At 40.7% G+C, this 25,669-nt stretch overlaps 1 protein-coding gene across 1 annotated transcript; it reads right to left on the bottom strand.

Moving 5' to 3' along the window:
• On the bottom strand, nucleotides 1-20,346 carry LOC149288719 (alpha-2-macroglobulin-like protein 1). Its single transcript, XM_089491428.1, has 36 exons — nucleotides 20,279-20,346; nucleotides 19,415-19,598; nucleotides 19,086-19,248; nucleotides 18,600-18,652; nucleotides 18,133-18,153; nucleotides 17,742-17,895; nucleotides 17,185-17,269; nucleotides 16,496-16,619; nucleotides 16,129-16,243; nucleotides 15,717-15,826; nucleotides 15,411-15,578; nucleotides 14,510-14,740; nucleotides 14,252-14,318; nucleotides 13,076-13,221; nucleotides 12,385-12,534; nucleotides 11,795-11,983; nucleotides 11,220-11,355; nucleotides 10,995-11,109; nucleotides 10,431-10,656; nucleotides 10,142-10,268; nucleotides 9,907-10,028; nucleotides 9,701-9,761; nucleotides 9,372-9,455; nucleotides 9,002-9,178; nucleotides 8,719-8,800; nucleotides 8,415-8,571; nucleotides 8,153-8,227; nucleotides 7,588-7,750; nucleotides 6,636-6,844; nucleotides 5,934-6,146; nucleotides 5,720-5,844; nucleotides 5,222-5,312; nucleotides 4,922-4,990; nucleotides 4,331-4,433; nucleotides 3,763-3,804; nucleotides 1-614 (listed from the first exon to the last, which is right to left on the bottom strand). Exons 1-36 carry the CDS (start codon nucleotides 20,344-20,346, stop codon nucleotides 1-3), a joined length of 5,019 nt encoding a protein of 1,672 aa, XP_089347554.1.
• Nucleotides 20,347-25,669: the final 5,323 nt, after the last annotated feature.

Here is a 25,669-nt window from a genome sequence, read left to right as displayed (position 1 = left end):
CTACATATTGCGAATGTATCTGTCTCCTATTTTACGCACAGCACTCTTGACCTCTTTGTTTCTCAGGCTATAGATAAGAGGATTAACCATCGGAATCACCGCTGCATAGAGAATGGCTAGAACTTTGTCCTGATCCATGGAATATTTCGATTTCGGCCTCATGTACATGCCAAGGACCGTTCCGTAGAAAAGAACGACGACCGTAAGATGTGAGGAGCACGTAGAGAATGTTTTGGACCTGCCCTCCCGAGATGGAATCTTCAAGATTGTTAAGATGATACAGGTGTAAGATACCAGGGTACACATTGAGAGAAGAAAGCCACTGAAAGAACCAAAACCAAGAATGATGCCCTCTATGGTTTTAGTGTCACTGCAAGAGAGCTTGATCAAAGGTTTGAGATCACAAAACAAGTGATTGATTTCATTGGATTTACAGAACGTACAGAGTGATATCAAGACAACATATAGAACACCTTCCAGCGCTCCTATACTCCAAGACGTAGATGCCATCGCCATACACACTCTGATGCTCATTAGATACGCGTAACGTAAAGGAACGCATATAGCCACGTAACGGTCATATGCCATAGCTGCCAAAATGAAGTATTCAGCCACTATAAGTATAACAAAGAAAAAAACCTGAACGATACAACCCGTGTAAGTGATTACATTGTGTCCAGTAAGACAGATGTCCAAAAACTTGGGCAGGACCATTGTGCTGAAGGAAAGATCTATGACGGACATGTTACATAGAAGGATATACATAGGGCTGTGCAAATGTGGGTCCAGGTATATCACAGCTAGAGTGAGAAGGTTTGAAACGATAGTCGCTGCGTAGATTATCATAAACGTCACGAATAAAACCAGTTGTGCTTCCGGAATCTCGTAGAATCCGAGCAGAATGAATTCTCTTACTGTTGAATTCGCCATCACTTGATCATTTAACGTTTATGGAGTCATAATTAATGTTATAAACGCAAAATATTCCCTCAATGCACAATATTTTCTTAAAAAATAGTTTTTCAAAGGTTTCATGAGGTTCCATTCTATGATTAATATAAAGAGATACAAAGACAGAGCATTAATACAACAGGATACAATGTATCAACAGTGAAAGAGATGTCGCTCTCCCTCTCTCTCTCTCGCTCCCCCTCTCCACATATCTTAACCAGTCGTTGGTCTGGTGTTAGATTCGTATGCATGTTGAACTGCTCTCACTGTATTAGCTTCTGCTGGTAGGCTGTTCCAGTTACCTACCACCCTCTGAGTAAAAGTTACTTACATTTTAAAGACGTTGCAATATGCTTATTCGATTTACCAAGAAGTCTTACATACGATTACATATATATCCCTTTTGGTAGAAGCAAAAAGAAACGTTCTTATTTACCTTGAGTCAGTGCCGGCTGTTCCGAGATGCACTCCTTAAGGATCGACATTTAAAGGTATCATAAATCCAGGGGGCGGTTAATACATGGAGGAATCAATGCCCATAAGCCCAAAGCGACTTCACAATCCTAAATTCTCCTTAGAATTTGTGCAAGTCAATAACAACTAAATCATATTAATTAGGAAACACGGCAACGAAAATAAAACCATCTCAGAAAACTTTGATCACAATGTTATTTGCTCATATTTATGTTAAGCAGGGAGAGTTTTGAAGGACATCAGTAGCTTCAGGGATACCTTCCTGGGCAGTGCTGTATTTATCTTCAGCTCTGCCCTAAATCTAACTTGGGGCAAAACACCACTGCCAGCCCTCCTGGCCATGGTCCCTTTTAACTGGCCTGTTAAATAGAGACACCATAGGGAGCCTGATAGCCCAAAACGATTTGCTAGGTTGACTCCTTGTTATGCTGCAGTGAGCCGCCCTTGACTTGCTGCCCTCGGTCAGGATGGTGGTGGTGACCACTTCTGGGCCATTTTACTATGGGTAGATCTCTCGTTTCAAGAAATCCAAATGCTTTGTGTAAACATACAATATCTTTTTTTAAATATTAGTGCTTTATAAAATGAATAAAAATCGGCTGGGGGATGTGGTTAGAGTATTTTTGACCATTTGGTCATTGACCCAGACATCTGTTCCTCAACATGGATTAGACCTTCTTGCTCCTGGGACATCGGTGAGCGAGGAACCATGCCGCATCCCAGCTTACAGGGGATACTCCAGCCATTATGTGCACTTTAATGGACGGAATCATCGGAATCTCTGTGGCCCTGCACTCCAACTCCAACTGGATATGCAGTATACCCGCCACCAGCCATTGCTTACATTCAGTACGAGTAGACGAGGGAGTGAGTGGAGATGGAATTCATTTTACGGTTCTACATGGTACATAAATTCAAACTACGTGCCAAGGCTGTATCACTAAATGTTTGATGCCAACCAGAATGGATTGCTGGCTTTCTTGGGTTGTGCTCGTATGCCGGTGTGCTCGGTGGTGGCAAGCAGTGGCATTTTGTGCATTCTTGGCTGGCAAGATATTATTATGTTCTATATACAGTAAGCTCAGGGACATTCAAACAAAGTCCCAGCTTTTGGTGATTTTTTTTTAAAGGCCCCTCACTTGCCCTTGAGGACGATGAGTTTGTGCAGCCCACCAAGTATAAATTTTTAAGCACAGGAGAACACAACTAACTCTAACTAACTTAAAAACTAACTAACCAAGTACTCTTTTTCAGCTACACTGCTTTAACAAGCTTGATGGCATGTGTGGGAAGATATCTAACACCTTTGTTCTGGACCACCGAGCCCCCTATTACGGAAGGGAGGTAGCCGGCTGGTGATGAGGCCTCAAACTATTCTGACCAAAGAACTTTAGTATACTCCAGTAATTAAAATAGAAGGAATATTTTCTAAGTCCCTTTCCAACAAAGAATTTTAACTTGAATATTAATAAGGTTGAAAAAAGAGTCCAAAGTTTTGTTGATGCTACCCAGGGGCGGGCTGGGCCGGGGGGCAATTGCCCCCCAGGCCGCCCGAAATATAATCTAAACGGCTGCTGGGTGCTGATGCCGCCGGCCGGCGCTACTTTAATACTTTTAAAAAAAATTTAATATGGCAAGCCGGATCGGCTATTAAATGAAAAAAAAAATAGTATTAAAGCAGCGCCGGCCGGCGGCATCAGCACCCAGCGGCCGTTTAGGTAAGTTTTCCAGCAGTCTGAAAGGTGAGGGGTGAAAGGTGAGTGCGAGGGGGCGGAGCCACTTCACGTGACTTGCCCCCCAGGCCTTAGGCTGCCAGCCCTCCCCTGATGCTACCAATAGCCTAAAATGTAAATGGATAAAGATAAAGAACCGATTCTCAATGACTGGAACACGCATGATTATCGATGAAGAGATGTTTATTTCAAAATATTACTGCAATTTATATAGCAGCTCACGTCCGCTCATTACATGAAAGACAACAAGGCCACGTTCCTTCCAGTCCTTATCTTGCATTCGTTTTTGCATCTTAAAAAAAGGGACAAAAATGTAAATTAGAATTCCGGTAGAATTTTCAGAATGTTAGAATACTAAAAATTAACTCTAAAAATGTAATGGTTAAATTTCACAAACTTGTGGCAAAAGATAAATGTTAAAGTACTAATTAAATCAATTTCATCTAATTCATTAACCCCCCATGTTCTGTATGCCCCCAACTCCATATAACTTTATACACTAAACCTTCCGCAAGGCTCTGGTGCATTTCTAGTCTTTCGATGTAAGGAACATTATTATTTGTAGTAAGATAATAGTAGACATGCAGAAATGTGTAAGCCTTACCCGAGCTGCAGGGAGAGTTGTATTCTGCGATTGCAAATTCCCCTTGGATGAAAAAAAAAAGACAAAGAATGGCATTTTTTTAATATTTCCTCAATGACCAAGGTGACACTTGATATGGTAACACATTTTATTGGTGGCCATTAGCACTGTTAGCATGTCAACTACCTGTTGACTGGTGGAGCGCCCATTTCATAAATCATCAAGGTTTTCCAGTCAATTCCATTGAGCAATTATTAAGTCTTCAATGTTATAGCTGATGAGAAATTCATCAGCACCCCAGCCAACCCCAAGAATTATCATGACAATGGGGTGTTCTTCCTCCGCTGTTGGTCTTCTTGTGCAGAGTGCCTGGCTATGACATCATATCCAGACATTCTACCTTCATGGTTTTAAAGGAGATATTTAATCTTCCCAACCAGCCCACTGTACATTGTGGTGCACTAGGAAGGCCAATTGCCCAATAGGGTATCTGCCCCTGGGAAAGATGCTCAGGGGCTGCTGCCTCCCTGGGCCTACTGCCCTAGGCATAATTACCCAGAATACACCATTGTTCTCCGGAGCTTCTTACCTGTCTCATAATAATCGTAGACCTTTACTGTGGCTGGTTTCAAGTTTTTCACCTCAATATCTTGCTCCACCATGAAGGAGAGATTAACAAGATCATGTCCCAGCTACAAGGGAGAAGAAATTAGAGATAAACTGACTTTAGTATAATATGCCCTTTGCATTAGTTGCGTAATGGGATGCTATTTCATCCTGTATGGTTAGCTTAATGTTGAACAAATGATGGGCATTATTGACCCTTTGTCACTCAAGAGTCAAGTCACTGGACCAGATTTGGCTTCAATCTAGAGATGTCAGCTATCCACTAAGAAAATAACACTACCAGTATATTTATACTCATATTTTCATGGAGGCATAGGCAATAATTAGAAGGGAATGGCTACAATGAATGTGCAGTACTTGGCGCAGTGTGACCAAGAAGATAAAATCCCCCCTGAATAGTGTTTTAGGGTATAATGTTTCAAACAAAATGACTTTATTGAGGTCCATGAGCAGGTTGTATAGAGATTTAATCAGACAACCAGGAAATTATAAAAACATAATAGCAAATGGTATAGAGTATAAAAACAGAAAGAAAAGTACAGATTTCCCTGACCTCATCCAAATACAGGGTCACCATGTCGGTCTGAATGTCGCTCCTCTGTACCAGTTTGCTCTTCTCCAGCTGTGAAGACAAACGCATGATGTTGCCATCAGGAAACATCGCTAGGTTCTCAGTCAAAGCCTGAAAGCCACTAAAGCGCATGTCTCAACATCCACGGATCTCGAGATGATCTAAAATCCCAGAGTCTATAACACTGCAAAGTATGGGTTGGACTCCTGGATCTTTCACCTCCACCCAAACGCATGTATCCCCCACCATACTCCACTAAAGGGTTGAGATTCAATGTCTTACCTCCCTTACTGAGCTCTTCACCGGGATAAAGCCAGACAGCATTTTAACCTCAATAATGGCCATGTTGGATTTCTCCCGAGATCCTGTATACCTAAAGGCATAAAACACATTTTTTCTGCTGTGAGCCCCATTCACCACTGAAGAGCAGATGAACACGTTAGTCAGTGACAGCAATGGTTACGTTTGACGTCTAAGTATAAACCAGGTTGGGAGAACACAAGAAAGGGTATTGGGCTCTCAGCTATTTATTTAGCTTAAGCATTGCCTTAGCCCGATCTTACCCAACTGCCCCCTCTGAGTCCACCATTAAGATATGGAGTGCCGGGGTATGATGGATTTGCTGCCCTAGGCCCTGGCATAGGACAGAATACGTCAACGCGGGATCTGCATACATAATAGAGTAATGGCTCTAAAGTGATACACATTAAGGACCAGGAGCAGATATTGGTATGTTCTGTATAGTATGAGTACAACGATGGAATAAAATAGACAACTTACTTAGCGCTTATACGCATATTGAACTTTTTCAATGGTTCTTCGGGACACTGATCTGGTTTTATTTCTACTTTGATTTCAAATGTTTCATCACTTTTACTTGGGGGAACATTGTATCTAAGAACAGTCTGGGGGAACGAAGACAAAAATGAAATCAGACAGCGAACATAAAAAAAGTGTCCACGAGGAGGTGACGTTGGGGTAACTATCTACTCACCTGCACAAACACACAGCCACTACCTGACGTGGACACGAAGTAATCCCCGGGGATCTCTGAGAGCGGGAATTTCAGCAGGAGGAGCCGGTGGTCATGATCCACGTGGATTTGCCTTACGCCAACATGCGATCGGATGATCACAGACACATCGCCTTTATCACTGAACGTGACCTCTGCGTACTTAGCCATAGCCTGAAGGGCTACAATGGTGTCCTGTGAATAGAAGAAGAAATGACGGTGAGTTCTACCTTCTAAAAATGTGTGCATTCTAACTAGATAAGGAAAAAAATTGCAAAAAAAACATAATAACATATAATATGCCATTACATACAGCAATGAGAAATGTGGTAAATATACACTTTCAACATGGAATAGGGGATGCTTCAGTCAAATGTAAAAAACAAAAATGTTGACGATTTGACGAGTTAAATATCGGGAAGATGGCGAGAGCGTTTTTTGGGTTGTAATAAAGTAAAACAATTGGCCATATTGGGAAAATAATAAGAGACTGGTTTGGCTGTAAAGCACGTAGCAGGTGAAAGTTTCCTATTGTTTTTAATATATTATGTATTAGATAAAAACATGTAAACCTGATATCCCTAGACTGTGAAGTCCTAGCTAGAGGAACATCAAATCTGCTGGCCTTTTTCTGCATTCTACCAGCAGACAATGCTGCAGTTTTGTTGCCCCCGCTTCTGTTACCTGCGTGGAGGAAAATCCCCCGTAAGGATTCTGCTGTTTGCTCAACCAGTTCACTATCTCAGAGGCTTTGCCCACGTCCTTTGTAGGTCCGGAGAGCAGAGCCAAGAGTACATAAGAGGTCATCTCCACCTCTGCCGATGGAGCCTGGTACCAGGATGGAACATCAGAGGAGGGAGCAGGTGGTTTCCTCTCCCAATGCAGCTGCCCATCTGCAAACAAAGAGATGTATGACGTAAAACAAAGAGATGTATAACGTACAACAAAGAGATGTATAACGTACAACAAAGAGATGTATAATGTACAACAAAGAGATGTATAACGTACAACAAAGAGATGTATAACGTACAACAAAGAGATGTATAACGTACAACAAAGAGATGTATAACGTACAACAAAGAGATGTATAATGTACAACAAAGAGATGTATAACGTACAACAAAGAGATGTATCATGTACAACAGAGTAGATGGTAAAGCTTACAATGATAGTTAGACATGTGCTGAAGACTTATGTCTACTGAGAATGCAAGAAAAAAAACAGACAGGGATATCAGCGAGAGGAACAAAAGTGAAACACATAATTCTATTACTGAATATTTATATAATTTGTAATTTCAATTCATGCAAAAATGCTATACTGTAAGACTAAAAAGGAATTGGGTTCTTCATTTGTGATGTGGTTATCTACCTGAACTAAAAAGAAAGATAAAAGAAACCACATTCCATTGTGGCTTCCATCGTTTCAGAAAGAACTTTTCTACTGACAACAAAATATTTCAGGTTGTGAACCAGAGAAAGGTTTAATCGCCCGATCTCTGTCTGGGTCCAGCATCGATTTTGTTTTACCGTAAGAGACCTTTAAAGTCTAGAGGTCAAAGGAAATAGAATTCGGAAACCTCTGCTCCACAAAAGAACAGAAGTAGGTGCTCGTAAGACATTATCGTATCTCTTACCGCTTCTCACAGCCTTTTCATATAGTTTTTCCAGCAGACTTTGTCTGAGATCTGTTTCTCCGGCCAGGGTGAAGGTGTAGGCCAGCAGAGCCTGCGTGTACACGCTGGTCACATCGGTGGCTGCCTTCCTCAGGCACAATAGAGCGTCTCTAACCAGAGGGTCCTACAAGGAATTGGGGTAAATGTAACGCTGCTAACAATCTCAGAGAAGAACGTTCTCAATTTCTTACACAACCAGTGATCAAGAGTATTGTGAATAATAAACAAATAGATGTCACAAATACATTATAATATCAACCTGTAGCATAGCTTTTTTGATAACATATATTACTTAAGTCTGATTTCTTTTATCTTGTTTTTGGCAATTGGTCTTCTTTTGTAGTGAAAGTACTTTGAATTTGTGAAAACATAAAATTTGTTTCGGCCATTTTTATTTCTGTGAAATCATATTTCTTCCATTGTGTGTTAAATATGCACCTAAGAATACTGGGGTAGAAGTTCCTTTTGTTTTAAGTGATACTTTTGATTAAAGGCACCCAACCCAAGTAGGAACGGAATTACTCACCTCTGGGGGTATACCTGACTCCAACAGGGCAACTGTTACATAGGCAGACAGGGAGATTTCATCGTCCACGCCGCCCTGTAGGACAATGGTCACAAGTGAAGGCATTAATTCCGGATACTGCTGAACCATCCCTAATTTAACTTTTCTTTTTATCACTGAATTATTGCCTGCCCCTTTCCCATCTTTCGTGATCTTCCTCTTCTGTTCCTTAAAAGTTGTATTATTGGTAAACTACGTGAAGTCTTAAGTTTGGTTACGGTACCTTCATGGCATTATTGAAGAGTTTGCCCACGCTCCTGAAGCAGCCATTATCTTGGCGGTTGTTTTTTAACCAAGTGAATGAGTGGTTTAGATGACTTTCGTCAATGAAGATGTAAGGGCGGGCGTTATTGAAGGACTTCACTACGAAGGCGGTCAACCTGTAGGAAGTTGATTGGAAAGGCAATTAATGGAGATAAAATACTTTCCCAGCAATAAAAAAAACACAGGGACATGTATTCTTAGTGAAAAAAGATACCTTCATGAAGTCATACTCTAGACCATCTTATGTATCTTAAGAAACTTACCATGTGTTACCCTCTTTGTCATTCTTTCCAAAGGCGCTGTATGATCCATCATCGTGTTTGTACGTCAACTGTCTTTGGTATCCTGAATGATATCAAGTAAATTAAATGGGTACCATAAATATCTATGCCTGGAAGTGTTAGGGCCAAGGTGAGCACAAATGATATAAAGGTTTGGGAAACCAGAATTCCAGAAAGGTGCATCAGAAAGTCCTAACGTCCATAAAGAGCAAACGTATGGGTGGAGATACAAAATAAAATGAATATTAGATTTAGGACTCCTCACCGCTCTCTAAGAACTTCTTGGCTTTGGTCTGGATCTCGTCATTCAGCTGGTGAGTCTTTTCCAGATACTGAAGGATGAAGATATTGGGGGAGAAGAGGACCATGTTTTGCTCCCCACAGCCGTACGGCATGGCCAGTAACCTGTCCAGGTTCTGCATGGCCGTTCCCATCAGATCTCCTATAGACAAACAGTACAGAAATGAAGGTCACCACATAGTCTGACTCAAAACAGTCAGATTGCTTTTGTAACACATGATAGTGACAGGAAGAATAATGTTGGCTAGATTTATATTTTGCATCTTGTATGTATGTAAGATACGTTTTCCGTCACCGAATTACATTGATTGAGACTTTCACAATGTCGCTCTTACCCAACACTGACATGTAAGCCCTTTCGGAATCCTTCAAAATGTTTTCCGGCACCTTCAGGGATATCTTCTCTGACTTAGACTCCCCTAGAATATAAGAATAGGATTAAATATGTGACTAGACCATCAAAAATGATTGAATTCACATACAAATAACTAGACTTTGTCTAGTCTAGTAGACTTTGTTCTAGGTCTACGATTAACTCTCTGTTGTTCAAAAGTGTCGAACCAGTTTTGTAGTTGAATGAAGAAGAAGAATGAATGGAGTTGTCATTTGATAAAAACATTTCATGTTGCTTTTTTTTCTAGGTGTTTCTTACTTAATTTCTTACCTTCACCTTTTTGAGGGCAGATAAGATAATTGTATGTTTTTTCCTCTAACACACCCCCGGGCTGAGGATACAAATGAAAGAGGATAGGTATCAAGAAAAAGGTCTAAATCCGTTGTATTAGATGAATTACTACAACTCAGTTCTGAATATAAGCCTCTCCAATGCTTTGTGTCAAAAATGTGATCAAAATATGGGCAAAAACTGACCTGCACAAGAAGCGGTTTAATCACGGTGTCAATCTGTCCATGTTTTGGGACGATAGGATGCTCGTTATTACACAGATCTTGGGTATCCAGAGCTTCTGTGCTCACAGTTATATTCACTTCACCTAGTGAGGCAAAACGCGACATATGGAAATCATAGGAAAAAGGCAAGTTACAAGCGTAAAGTACGTAATACGTGTAGCTTTAGAGCCTTCAGTTCAGATGTAGGTTAACTGACCCAGTTTGGAGGCTTTTAGATTCCAGTAGAAGGTTTTGCTCTCGTCTGAGCACACGCAGCTGGTATACTGGCAGTCGGCACACGGTTCCTCTTCCAGCTGCTCAGACAGCTTTAAGGTGGTTTTAACCTACGTAATAACATATATCATAAAGACCCTTTGAGTATTACATAGATGATCTCTTATGGCATCTATTCCAGAAAATGAGAAATTGTGGTATAAAGTTTTAAAGGTCGATGCTATCAACGGTGGCATATATTGTATATTTGGAAACCTTCATGAGCTAATTACCTTTATACACTCTTTAAGGTAGTTAAATACGGTGGCTTTGAGGATAAAGGTCTCTCCCCGGACCACGGAGTACGGCAGAGTGACATCCACAAAGAATGACTGGAAAGTTCGGAGGGAGGCCGGGGAGGAGAGGCCAAAGCCACTGGGTCCCATACAGAAGGCTCCTGCGTTCCAGTCCGTGATGGTATCCGGGGCTTTGTGATGGAGTTCTGTGCTACCTGATTGTCTGGGGAAAAGACCACAATAATTAGATGGACCAGCTACAAGCTGCCATAGGTCGTCTTTGTCAAGAACCAATTTTTGTTCTGCAAATGATGGCGAAGAACAGAATCTTCTCAAAGGAAAGTAACAATTTCAGCGCTGCTGGAGAGGTCCCATGCATCGGCAGTGGCCGCGGGGAAACTAAGCAAGCAATGTTTCCGAAAGACTCTAGCTTAACGCTAAGAAACAAATGTACGAAACAAACATAGTTTTATCTATCCCTGAAAACACTACTGACCCTTTAAACATTCATCCACCCCACATTCATCCACCCCACATCCCACATTCATCCACCCCATTTACCCCACAGCAGCCAGCTCAAAGATCCAGGTCTCAGGGAAGTCTTTTCGGACTGTCTCAACTTTTTGTGGAGCATCAGGAATCGCGTTGGCTGGCCCGCTGTCTAGCAGGACACTCCCTAAAGATAAATGCATCATTAGGACTTTAACAGGGACGAGAAGATGGCACCAAGGAGAAGAAAATGTTCCTCTTGTAGAACAATGAGTAACATTTGGAAATGACTCTAACCTCTTGCAACTGTAGGTATTCTTGCTTCTATCCCAGGAGAACCAGGAAGCCCAGGTGATGCTAGTGTAACATAATATCTGTCACATTTCAGAGGCTTCATAATATCAGCATCGGTCATTATTTTTAATTTTAAGCTCTGTAGTTAAAAAAAATAAAAATAATAATAATCTTTGGGTTAAAACACATATATTTAACATATGTTATGTTGTGGTCATGATTTAGTGTGCAGCGTTAGCTTTTCCTGCTGTAAAGACTCAAACCTTAATCAGTCGTTGGTCTCATCTTGAATTCAGGAGCCGTATCCTTGTCCCATGCGTGTTTAAATCCCCTCACTGTATTAACCTCTACCACCTCTCCTGGGAGGCTGTTCCACTTATCTACCACCCTCTCTGTAAAGTAAAACTTTCTGACATCACATCTAAGCCTCTCACCTGAGGTTTTTAAGAATGAACTGGATTGATTTTAGAGAAGAAAGGATGTTCAGGGGTATGTATAATAATAATTCCCATTGAGATTGTTAAAGAACGTGAAACCATGTATAAGCTATACACCAAGGGGAAGGACACGATAAGTACCTTAAATAAGCTGTAGACATCCACATGTTCATTTCTAAACCACGGGTGGATGATGCTCCTGGTTGATCGTTGAGTGAGCAATGGAACTCGAGGGAATGTAGGCCAACGGCCAGGGAAACAGTGAGGTTCATCCTCTTGGATCCGATAATCGTACCCTCCATAATCGTAAAAATGAAACAGAGAGTGAACCTTTTGGAAAAGAAATGAAAAGGATAATGGTTAGGTTCAAATAAAAGACAGAAAGATCATTTTGGATATCTTTACCTCTCTGATGTTGCTATAGTCACTATTTCATTATTAGATTACAAACAGATTACATCAGGTTTTAGATGTGCTATGAAGCCGTATAACTTCGACATTTCAGAAATTAATGAATTTCTGTAGCAAACCGAACCTGGATGGTAAAACATCAAGTTTTTGGACTTGGGAACCCAACTGAGCCAGTTACTACTAACTGGTACCATTCATGGTGCCATGATAGGAGTCATACTACTGGTACAATGGGCTAATGTTGGTATGGTCTAGTGAGTCCCCGAAATAATGTGCCCTCAGGAACATAGCGGAACATAGCGTATGCTAGAATATCTCACTTTGTCTGCAGTCAGCTCCTTTTCGGGTTTCATTAGCACCACGCTTTTATCCACAACCCTCAGGCCACAGAGGGATCCAGCATCTGCCCGAACCTGCAGAGAAACATCTGATCCGGGAAGAACTTCATCGGGAGTGAACCCAACGGATACCTGAGTAGGGAGATATAGATCGCTTTAAATGTATAGAATTGTTATGAATTTCAAGCTAATATGGTGCAAGTGATCTTTATTTTCTTATTGCCCATCACTTATATATGAAAAAAATTTACATTTACAGATTACAGGGCAGCTGTATGTAACTAGGAGGATCCACTTGGGATTACTCATGACATTCATGCCACCATATGCTTTGTAGGTACGTAACCCATTTGGAGTGGGTGTTTGAATGCAAAGACTATGATGATTGCACTTTATAAATAAAAGATAATAATAATAATAATAATATCCTCATCTGGTAGCATAGCCCCCGTGGACCAGAACAGCACTTTATTCTACTGAGTATACTACTATCCGTCTCTTCTGGATTCTAAAACAATTAAGAAGATACTCAAACTCGGATCTGAGTGCTGATCTCCTACTGAGGTCAGTGATGTATGTAGAAATCCCATAAAACCTCATTTGATAGAGTTTGTCTGTAAAATGATATTAAACGGGGCGAATATCCTCTTTCTCTCTCTCTCTCAAAACTCACTTTATTCTGGAAGCATCTAGTAACAGTGTATTTGGCGGAATCCGCGATGATCTCCCCGCCTGGCAGTAGAGTGAACACAATCACTTGCAGGTTTGGAGAGGCTTCCACACTCAGAGGGAGCTTGAAGTTGGAGCTACCGCTTAGATCTAAGGGGAGAAAGACACTGGGTTACATTCACGGAAACATGACTAATAAGATTACGCGATGCATTAACAACGTTACATGACCTATGTGGTTTATTTACGTATCCGTCAGAACGGCATGAAGCAGTATTTATTTAAGGCATTACGCCTACTAAAGGCACGTATGTAGGAAAGGAGTCTTTGGGTATTGTTGTTATTGGGCCAACGTAGGAAAATATGTAAAGTTACTCAGACGTCACTTCTTCAAATAGAAGAGACCTCTGAGGTCCTAAAAAACGTATGAGATTCGATTGGTTTTTCTATGATGGCCCAATAAAAGGTATCAACTAAAAAACATTTTGTCTTGGGGCAATACCGCTCTTTCCCCTTCCTTGCCGTTACATGTTTGAAGAAGTAACAAAAACAAGATATTACGATATTTGGAAACTACGTTTATTTTGAGTTAGGGACCCTTAAACCTTTGTATATGAACTCATATTTTGAAGTTATTTATCCTGTGTGAATATCCTTCTTTCTTTCCTTCCTTTCTTTCCTTCCTTCCTTCCTTCCTTCCTTCCTTCCGTCTTCCCTTCCTTCCTTCCTCCCTTCCTTCCTTCCTTCCTTCCTTCCTCCCTCTCTTTCCTTCCTTTCTTCCTTCCTTCCGTCTTTCCTTCCTTCCTCTCCTCTATTTCATTTCCTTCCTTCCTTTCCTTCCTTCCTTTTCCTTCTTTCCTTCCTTCTCTCCTTCCTTCCCTTTGCTCCTTTTCTTTTTATTCCAGTTCACAACATTATTGGTTTATTAATGAATGGTTATATTTTACTTTATTAGGGTTGTCACATTGTTTTCAGAATGTGGCTAAATACTCTAAGGCTTTATTTATCAAACACTGAGCAGATTACAGAATTCCTTGGTGTCCACAAATCCCTGATCTACAAAACTTAATGGACAAATTGGATGAAAACTGATTTGGAAGAATTACTATTAAACCTATTTAATTTTGAACGCAGGATGATTAAACTCATGCATATAAACAGATATTTATATTTCTCCCACCTTGATCAGCATTATTTATCGGAATTTCTATAGATCCAGAATCCAATATAGATCCTCTAGAAGTCATCTGGAGAGAAAAAATATGCAAAAATGAAAAATATTTAATTTAATTGCATTAAAAACGAATAATAATGTTAACAGAACAAACATATATAAAAAAATGCTGTTCTGGCCAATTCTCAGAGGGCATCCAGGATTTGTTATATTTTATAGATAACGCACAAGCTGTTGAAGCTGGCATTAGGTCGCAGTTCTTACCAGATAGTGTAAATCCAAGTGCTTGGCCTCTTTCTCCAGCTCTGTGTGTTGAATGATATATTCCACCTGGACTTCTTGTTGCCCCTCACATGGTAGAACATTCTGCAGGGAGTGCAGCTTCAGGAAACTCTTACTCTTGGAGTAAAACGGAGAAAGTGACAGGTGTGCGTAACCGTATAGTGGCTGAATAATGCCAGGTTTGTATGGAACGTCCTCCTTGTTTGTCTTGGCCTGTAAAAAGAAAACAGATTCGATGGTTATTACGTTATACATTTTGGAATGAGACAGCTATCTTATTTAACTGCCTGCCTGGCTCCTTCTACTAAATCCAGGAGGCCTACTTAAGTATATACTCTGTAGCACTTCCATCGTAGTCAATGGCGGCTGAGTCCCCATTTGTACCAATGGAAGTTTAAATGGAAGCTCAGCTCAAACACTTTAAATCAGTTTACATCATTTGTATAGATGAAAGAAAAAAACACAAACGTTTCTCTGATCATCGGGTTTACTGGTCTAGGGTAAGGTGTTGGACACCCATCTGAACTCTGAAGTCACCTATACCATATGTCCTGCACCCTAAGCATTTTGTTAAATATCACTGCCCTTACTATGAAGAAACCCATTCTCTTATATGGCACGTTGACCTGTTATATATTATATAGGTAAACATAGAAACATAGAATTTAATGGCAGATAGGAACCATTCAGACAATTTTTCTTGCTGTTGAGACTCGAAAAAACCTTAACCTGTCCTTGGTCTTGTCTATGCCTATCCCATGCATGTAGTTTGACTTGAAAGTGATATTGTATAAGCGTGTGCACACTAATGATGTTGCCCAAGATTGGCAATGAGATTCGTATGAATTACAATCCCACACACAAGGCATTGGTTAATGGTTACCGTTATGGTAGTATGGGCTTGCCAGTTGGTGGTGTTCTCCAGCTTGAAGACCGCTTGTCCATTCTTATCGGTTATTAAAGTCAGCTCTTCAGTATGGCCGTGGTTAGAGCAGGAGAGATAGACTTCCTTGTCTACAATTGGGTTTCCAATGGCATCTTCAACTTTCAGCTAGATGGAAGAAAGGGAGAAATATATCAGATGAGGTAGGCAACTTGGGATGACAGGTACTGATTGAGAAGCTGTGTGAAGCAGGTGGTAGGATATGTCGGATTGCTGTAAGAAACCTCATAAGATAGGTCCTCTTACCTTACCACTGTATGGGAGTCCTGCCTTGTAGCTGTTGTCAGCATCAATGAAAGATACTTTGTCAAAGGTATTTGATATAGAGGTTCCACTGGATGTTGATAGCTCAACTCCTGCATGGAGCATTAAAAATAAGATTGAGAGTTTGACAGATGATAATAAAACTCAGCTAGAACATGTGTCATATATAAAGATAAACTGCTTTTTTGTAGCATGTGTCCCGTAACATAACCCCTTGGAGCATTAAACCCAGTGCTGTATACAGTAATGTAGGTCGGCATTGAAAAAAGCCTGGTTTTCTCTCATTTTGTCCAAATGACCTGGAGACCGCCATTTTTGTCAGTCAGGGACATTCTTCTTTCCTACTTCAAAAAATCCATATTAAGGGACATTTCATAAACCATGATGACCTCACCTGTCCCATCCTCGGTGACCGAAGCTGTTCCTTCTAAATTCAGTTGGAATTCATTGCTGGTTAAGTTAAAGTTATCGGATTTCAATTCGGTTGTGGAACATCCAGATTTGTCCAACTGAGAAAAGAATACACATTTTTAACGGATTCATTCTTATTTTTAACAGTACTACTAGGAAATATGGAACGTTAGGTTAAACGCACAGGAAACGATGCGCATGTCAAAAAACTAGAGGAACCTGGAGGGAGAAACATTTTAAGAAAAATCATTCATTGCGATATTTAAATAAATATATTTAACCCTTGCTAGGAATAGACATTCAGTTTTGTAATTTCCTGAATCACTTGGCCGTCCTTCTCTTTCGCTTACCCTTCCAGTGATGTTCTTACACAGCTCTAAAGGCAAACCATGGTCCTGTCTCCAGGAGTAAGTATAACGTTTTCGGCAGACACTGCCACTATATACACCTTGGACTGGCTTCCCGTAGGTATACCTGAGAGACACGGACAAACAATATGACTATCAAATATGGAGCTGGTAACTTCACATTAGTCACACTGCTAATTGAATTAATTGCACCTTAGACGGGGCTTAAGAGACATCCGACTGTCCCTGGCATCCCCACTAAAAAGAATGCATATTACAGTACTCATTGAGTAACCCTCATCTGTGAGTACGTAGATAGGCATTTTTAAGAGGTACATACAAAAAAAATAAAGCACGTACCTAAAGTAGAAGCTGCAGCTCTGCAACTGCTTTCTCTGTAGTCCTATGATTCTTGCCACTGATTGGCTGCTTGAAGCAGCCAATCAGCGGCAGGAAAGTACATTCAAGGTATGTGCATGGAGGTCTGAGCTGAATGGCGGTAAGAATATCATGTGCAAATTTCTGGGGGTCAGGCAAAGGGGCAAATGAGTAGTAACTCAAAGACAATGCGAGACTGAGGGACCCTACTCACTCATGGAAAACATTTTGAGTTTGCACTCTAACTAGTGGTCTAATAGCTTTGTGCATATTGCAGTCTACTCCTAAATTTCTGGTCTCTTTAACGGACTCACCTGCTACATACTTTAACCGTGAAATGGTCACTGTTAAACATCACAACTTTAGGGAACTCCAGACTGACCTCGAATTTCGGCAGCACTGTGAATGTAGATAATCGGGTGTTAAAAAAGATGGGGAAACACTTTAATAACTAAACACAGCATTGGTTACATCATACCTGGTGATTTTGAATGCCCAAACCCTTCCCTGATATACCAACAATCAGTTTTAGAATATCCATTAGGCATGTTGTGCCTAGGAACCCGGGCCCCTGGTGCTTTCATGGATGATCTTCCGATGTGGTGCCAGCAGCCAAATAGTCGTGTAGCCTACTGTAGCAGGTGGGTGTTAAATGTGGTCACAGAAAATGACCCAAGCACTGAAGAGGTAAGGACGAGTGTGTGTATGTATGTGTAGATGTATGTTTGTGTATGCCTACGGGCCCCAGACAGTTTGAATCTGGAACCACAAGTTGTCATGTTACATCAGTACAAGCACTTATAGGTTGTTGCCATATGGGTATAAAAAAGTGTAAAAAAAAGTCGGAAAGGAAGATACGAGTGTTCCTCACCATATTCCTCCACAGAGAAGGTATGGACATGATCTTTCACCTTGATGGAATATTCCCCCATTACGGGCTCATCTGAGAGTGGGAAGGAGAACTCAGCAATTCCCTGATTTAAATTTACATTCAGCCATTGGCCGATCCGATTCTTGCCTGGATCCTAAAAAACACCAAACCCAAAACGTGTTATTTCATTCCCGAATAAGTAGGGGCATAACTTGCTTGGAGCAAGATGGCCAACCGGCCCCTGGCACTGCAAGGTGAGGGATGCACTTGAGCTACCCAGTGGCACCAGCCACCAAGAACCCTCGTTACGGCTCTGCCACCTAGCAATCCACTCATTCACTCCATTGACCCATAGAACCGTACATTTATCTCATTCATTATATTTACCAACCTGTAATTCGATGACAGAAATCTAAAAGAAATTAAAAAAAAACACATAATGAACAATTCAAATAAAAAAACAAAACAGTAGCACAACCCTGTGGTCTGTATTTAATCGCTAGAATTATTTTCATGTCTCTGTTCGGTAGTTTGGTTGCGCATGCTGAGAGACGCACATATGACCTTAAACCCATACACTGCACGCCATCCCAGTCTATGATCCCAATACTGTTTGTGATTCAAGTGATTTCTATGTTTCCAGAATGGCGATTATGTGAAACATGCATTGTGAGAGATAGCAGCCTACTCTACTTTAATGACTTTAATTCAATCGGAATTGGTATTTGTCAACTGAACTGGGGGTTTCCAAGCATTACACAAAAAACTTGCACTTCCACTTTAAAGCCAGGTTCCCAAATCCCTTTTCCATTACTTTTGCCCCAAATATTTCTTTAAAAAATCCTATTATGCAATTACCTGATGTGTCCTTGGCTGGAGATTTTCCTTGATGGAAAGGACTCGGAATTTCACTATTAAAGAAAGAAAACATTACAGAAAGAAATCACACATCACCACTCCGAAATGATACATAAATTGATGGTACTTTGGAATTTTGCCGGCTTTTTATGTACAAATAAATATAATTCTCATTGTTATAATCACTCCCAATGCATTTTTTGTATTCCTTCTAAAATCCAGCATTAAGCTACATTCTAATACATTTGAGAAACAAAACTCCCAATAGAGTTCAAAGTTTAGGGATTCTCCAACAAACTGTATATGTGTCGTGTTCATTTCAGGAACAAAAAATAATGAGTACGTTTAATATGATGTGGGTCATTAACCACTTAATGACAAAGCCCGTACATGTACAGGCTCAAAATGCATTGTTTTCAATGGGTTTAGGGACCGCCCATTGTCCTTAAGGGGTTAAAAACGTTTTGACTCCCTCCATCCCATTACCGGTTTGTCCAGGCTTGTAAATAGGTTTGTCTGTTTGGACCAGAATCCCGTTTCTTTCCTTCTTCAGGAGAACTTTTGTTTTTTTGGAGACAGATTCAGATGAAGAATGAATAGAAACGTCCAATGTGGCAACTTCTTCATTCTCCTCGGTGGGGTTGGGGACCTGTACGGGATGCAAATCATTATTGGAAGTGTAAGTATGTTGGCCAGAGCAAAACCAAAGAAAATAGTAAGGTTCGCAATCCAAAGTGATACGAGATGTCATTCTGATTAATTTCAAATTGTATCAATTGTCTTCTGCTGTAAGGCCAATGCTTTTGTGGGAATACCTGAAATGAAACGCAGGAGAACAGAGAGTCCTTATTGAATGTCTTCTCTACCAAGGTGGAGTTTCCGTTGACCGTGCTCAGGGAGAGCTGGATGCTGCTTTCTCCCTTTGCTCCCTCAATGTCAAAACACGCGAGCTGGGGACGGAGAGCTATGATCTCGGACGGGACAACCACAGCATAATGCCTGGAGAGAAATGCCATAGCATTAGATGTTGGTGCGCTATTGACATAAAGATATAGAACACTACAGTAAATCCAACATTAACCCCTTAATGACAAAGCCCGTACATGCACGGGCTCAAAATGCATTTTCAATGGGGTTAGGGACCACCCATTGTCCTTAAGGGGTTAATACTTTGGGCATGCGGTTGAGTTAAGGGCTAGCATACTAACTCTTGCAAAAGTATATATATATATATATATATATATATATATATATATATATATATATATATATAGTGCTTGTAAATTGATCTAGGTGCAGGCAGGGCAATACAAAAAAGAAAATCTGTAGAAATTGGAAAATGCAGTAAATTAAAATTCCTTACATTAAACCTTAGCCTCTAATGGTTCAAATAACGGTCCATAACATGTTAGGAGATATAAGATATACTGAACCAAGTCACCTGTATTCAAGCAGGGAATAACGCTAAGATACAGTAGTGATAAAAAGTATGTTTAGATATCATTAAATCAGAGTAGATTATGAAGGAGTCAGCGCCAGACCATAATAATGCATCTATTCACCCTAACCCTGAGATTGGGGTAAAAACCACAAGTTATATTCATTTAACTGGTGAATCTGTGCCTTTCAGACACGCATAAAACATGCAGAGTTCATTTAACATTTAAAGGGTTACTCACAATTTGGTCTCCAGGGTCCAGGAGACCTGCATTAGGATTAACCCCGCGTACAAAACCCGGGGCAGCATCGTGTGTCAGGGCTGGGCAACTGCCTCTGGTGTGTCCTCTGCCCGAATGCGAGTCAGCCTTAAATTACACTCACACACCCACTTAAGCACAATCACACACCCACATAAGCACACTCACACACACATTGCCACATACACTCCCACTCGCGGTTACTCACATACAGTCTGGAGGCTAACTAAAATAATGCAAATATTGGTTTAGTTCTGAATAGACAGTTCAAGGTTTTTCAGAAACAAGAGCTTTTTAGACAAAAGTAAATAATTTGTGTTTGTTTTATTCTTAAGATCATCTGGGGGACAAGAGAGTCAAATATTAGGAAAGAGCTATTGGCTGGTATAGAACAAACTGTAACAAGAACATCTATTGCAAAATGAAAAAGAGATGCACGAGGACGAGATTAAAATTAATCTGCCACTTTCTCGAAATATTCGAGATTAGTTTATTCAATTATAATTTATGAGCAAATAAACTTGTGTAGTCGTATTTAACTATTAAAATTATCAATGTATCGATTAGAAATGCAGATTATGTCTGTGCCATTGTGGCGGCCACAGACCTCACCTTCCATGAGGCCAATTTCCACATTCCTCCAGTTACATTGATTCAGATCTGTCCCGGTGATGATGGTGATGATATCCAGCCCAAGAGCCACACACTACAGTACTGAGTATGAGATACTGTTGGCCGAGGTCTCCCAATGGACATTATGGGGCAGGAAATAATAAAAAAAAAAAAATAATACAAATCTCTTATTAGACCCCAAATAGAATATTGTGTGCAGTTCCGGACACCTTGTCTCAAGAAGAGCTTTGAGTAGAGGAGAGTTACTCATGCAAAGAAGTGTTACATTACTGGATGGTCCTAGATAAGTGGAACAGCTTCCCAGCAGAGTTGGTAGGTGTTACTACAGTGAAGCACGAGGCACATGGCCACCATGAATATAAGGTACTATCAAGGTCTGAGTCTTTACACGAGCATTAATGGGCAGGCTAGGTCCCTGCCATCAGATTCTATGTTTTTTACGTAAAAGCTGTGACAGCCCTCTTTAAATTACATGATCTGTGTCTAAGTAGAATAAGTAAAATAAATATAGCTGGAATGGTCCAAGAAACGCTGGAGTCTTGAGTCCAAGTCGATTCCTTTAATTGGTCCAACAACAAAAGTTACGGTGGGTAAAGGTGATGGAAAACCCTTCCACTTAAATTTAAGGGGTAGTAGAAGTATTATTAAACACTCATCCACAGACACCAGAAGGCTTGTTTTTTCCCTAAGAAATCTCATGGTGCTGCCACAACCACAAGGGATTCTGGGTAGGCGCATGCAAATAAGGTCAGCAATGATCACCTTTAATTGGTCCAACATAGAAATAGATGAGATGGGACATCTGAAAGAGACATCTGAGGTCTCGAAGGGCATATGTGACTGCATCCTTTTCTATGGTGGCTATATATAAAAACTGATTCTAGTTTGGAAAGTGGTCTCATCAGCCGGGCAACCAATGAACTGGCCATCAAGTAAGAACGTTCCATAGGTCGCTATGAAGATAAATAACTTATTTAAATGTTGCAACAGGTTTTGTAACCCACGGTTGTCTCTTGGCAATCTGAAGAGCGTGTCAGTCAGTATGATGTCATCTTTCCTGTTTTGCATTTCAATCTTGTTTGTTGTAAGACAAGACTCACATTTGAGAAAAAAAAAGTTACGTGTACAAGTATCGAGTTTCTTAATTGTGATGCCTGGACTTCTTAGAGCTTTTGGGTGGTCTTAGAAACTTACATTGTGTGTTTTATGATGTATACTTAGCTACTTTCCAGAATTCTAAGTTGGGATATTGAAAAAGATATGATGTCATGAACAGCCTGACCCATAATGTTTAATGTTTAAATTATCTTGCTGTATCAGCCTTTGCTACGTCAGCTGGGAGGCTGTTCCACTTACCTACCACCCTCTTAGTAAAGTAAAACGTCCTTACATTACATCTGAAGCCTCTGACGCTCTAGATTTCAGATTATGACCTCTCATTCTAACGCTTCGGCTCCTTTGAAATTCTTCTTCAATATATTCCAAGTAAGCGGGTGGTCCTGCCTCCAGCCCTATCTCTCGTTTCCCAATGAAGATGCCCCACTCTGGGCACCTTAGATATTGAATGGCCTGGTGCTTTGTAGTTGTCGGAGTTATCCCACAATATTTTATTTCAATATATTTTTTTATTGCACCAGATATATATTTCTCAATCTGTTTTTTTAGAACATCGCCTGGCAGCATTATGCCGTATTTGTGGGTCTGGGGTTGTGTAATCGTTTGTAAATTGCTTACTTTAAATGCTTACTTTCCCTTACAGCACGGTTAATGAAACTCAACCGTGTCTCATCTATGCTAGACATGCCATGTTGGTGGCATGAGCAAAAGGCAAGTGGTTTCTGGGGTGGGCTTAGGCAGCATAATATAGGACTTAGGGAATGGGGGCGTTTTTGGGTTAGCGTGAGCGTGGAGATTCATGGTAAACTTGTCACATTCCCTTATTGCCCTTTACCATGTACTGATTTGGCAATCTCATTAACCCTTTACAAATTATTTCTGAATGGTGGGAGTTTTTAGGCTTCCCGATTCCAGTTGCAGCTACAACCGTTTAAAACCTATTACTGCCCAGCATGTTATATTAAGCAATAAGCATCATGGGAGAGCGAGTACTCAACAACTTGAGTGTCAAAGGTTAGCTTTTATATCATTATGGATTGGTACTTCAGGTGTTTGTTGGGCATCACAGAGCTACACAACACTACACAACATTAACGTTTCTTGACGGCAGCTCCCATGGTGTTGAGCAGCAGCATTGCTAGTTGATTATTAATCGTAGCTGTAACTGTAGATTGGGCTTTGGGGGCATTACACTTCGTCTACAGTACAAACACTAACGTTTGTTGACTGTGTCTACAATCCTATTCAGCAGCCAAATTGCCTGCTGAACTTCATGGGAATTGTAGTCAGAGACTGGAAAAGGTGCCCCCCCCCTTGAAAAAGCCTGAGGACACTGAAGTTTTAGGGGGCAACCCTCGGTCACACCGGATGAGTAGAGAGAAGTGATTAAAAGTGGGAAAGGAAACGAGAGAAGGAGAAAAGCTGTATGCACAAAGAGTGCAAGCTTAATGGGGGACAGGACTCAGCAAAGCAAGAGGGGGAATAGAATGTGTGCGTGTATATATATATATATATATATGTATGTATGTATATATATGTATATATATATATATATATGTATATATATGTATGTGTGCGTGTGTGTATGTATGTGTCACAGAAGTCTCCGTGACTTGGGAGGCGGCTGGAGGCTGTGTTTCCCATGATAGACGGTGGACCCTGAAGTGCATTAAATACTTTCAGCAGGCGACAGCGGACGCTAATTACAGTGCAAGATCTGGTTCCTTTGCTTGGATTTATGTTTAAGTCACCCTGTATCTGATTAGGGGTACAGGGTGGCAACAGCGAGAGAGCTGGAGCGCTCTAAATCCCAGTTTCCCCTCTTCCTCCTGCCTGTCTGACCAATATTATGGGTTCTGATGGCAGGATTGTGTTCATGTGCTTTTTGAGTGCTGTTATAACTAATTTGCATATGATCTGCATATTGTTTTAGCTATTGTGTGATGCATGCTGGTTGTAGCTCACCACCACCTTATTGAAAAGCTCTTGGAGGCGGTTGGAGATTGCTTCCTCAATAAAGTGAGTTGTGGGTGGTAAAGCACTGTATTGTCATGCTGCTGCTGAGGTCCTGAAGAGCAATGATTCTTGCTGTATTGGTTGCTAGTATATATGTGTATGTTGCACTGTTGTGTTAAAGAGTCAGTTACAACCACATGCAAACAGGCAAAACAACCCAAATGAACAGTGTTATGAAAAGTTTGTTCAAGCTGTTATAATTTGAGAGCTCGTTACCTTGGAGTCGTGAGGGAACCTGCTGTGTGTAACGTTAGTGCTCAGCGCTGGAATAGGGTTTTTTATTTTTTCATTCATTTTTTTTTTATGTCTGCTGATTTTTGTTTATGAAAATAAAACTGCACAACTTTCTTACGATGTGGGCTGCGTGCTGTACCCTAGAGGACCGTGTGTTCTGCCCATCTTGGGACAGCCCTACTTGTAGCTTATCACAATACATAATTGCGAACTTTTGCCAGGCCTTTTTTGGGGTTCCTTTCACCTCTTCTGAGCTGGCTAAAGCTTGCATTCTCTTCGTTTTCTGGAGCAGTTGAACCCAGTAGTATAGATCTGTTGCAGGCAGTGTAATCCACACAAAGATAGCCAAGACTTAGCCAAGCGGATTACACCCAGGAACACCCTTTATTGACAGTTTAGAACAATGACACCTTGACCAGTTTTCAAATAAGGGTTAGAAATAAATAACCAATCCAGTAAACAGGGAGGGAAATAAACTGACCAACCAGTGTAAAGGGAAGGGAGAACAATATAACCAATAGCAGAACAGATCAAATAACCAATACGAGTTTGGAGATGGAGAAGAGGCGTGACTCAAGAGGGAGGGACTCCCTTTCACACTTTCCAACTGGTCACAATAATATATGACTCTAACACTATACATAATACACACACACACACACTAATACTATACAGTATATATAGTGTTAGAGTCATATAGAGCTGTGTGTGTGACATGGCATTAGCATGAGTGTGTGTGTATACACATGTAGTGTGTGTGCATTAATGTATGGGGCCAAGAGGAGTTGAGGGGGAACCTAGGGTTAGTAGAGCCTGGTAGAGGAAGAAGAGGAGCAGCAGAAAGAATGCGTATGTATGTAAGTGTACAGTGTTTGAGTGAGTTTGTGTGTTGGTATGTATGCTTGTTAGTTATAGGGGAGACCTATATGCACCTAGATGCTAAACCTAGGCTTTCCCTGTTCTCATAAGATGTGCTTCTGGGAGAATCTTCAAGTTGAGTTATGGATGGAGCAATGGATGGGACAATGGGATGGACATGGGACGATTGGGGGGACCATTAAGCATGTATTGGGCCCCAAGATTTCTGATGATGACCCTGCTTTTAATATAAGTAAGATTTATTTATTTGTTTTCCTAAGGGTGAAGAATAAATAGTGCCAGTTGAATGGAATCTGTCATCTACACACACTTCGATGACTGTATGGGTCCACCTAGACCAGCTAGAATTATGGGGAACCGCAAGGTATTTCTGTAATGGCTACTGATGTTAAATTGAAAAAAATAAGACATAAAAGAAAGTATATCTTTATTTCATAATATCACTGGAGTCCAACAAATAGGCTTTCACATTAATGCAACATTTTTTTCCGGGCC

This window comes from Sceloporus occidentalis, unplaced genomic scaffold (assembly GCF_023333645.1).
Source record: "Sceloporus occidentalis isolate IW3139 unplaced genomic scaffold, rSceOcc1.0.p SCAF_50, whole genome shotgun sequence".
NCBI classification, from domain to species: domain Eukaryota; kingdom Metazoa; phylum Chordata; class Lepidosauria; order Squamata; family Phrynosomatidae; genus Sceloporus; species Sceloporus occidentalis.
This window is presented reverse-complemented; position numbering and strand designations above follow the sequence as displayed.

Coding starts and splice junctions, on each gene's coding strand:
- LOC149288719 (XM_089491428.1), bottom strand. CDS start 20,346: ATGCTGCCCCGGGTTTTGTACGCGGGGTTAATCCTAATGCAGGTCTCC. Junction 18,154..18,599: donor TCCAGCCAAGGACACATCAG/GTAATTGCATAA, acceptor AATTTCTTTTAG/ATTTCTGTCATCGAATTACA. Junction 14,741..15,410: donor AAGCCCATACTACCATAACG/GTAACCATTAAC, acceptor TTCTTTTTACAG/GCCAAGACAAACAAGGAGGA.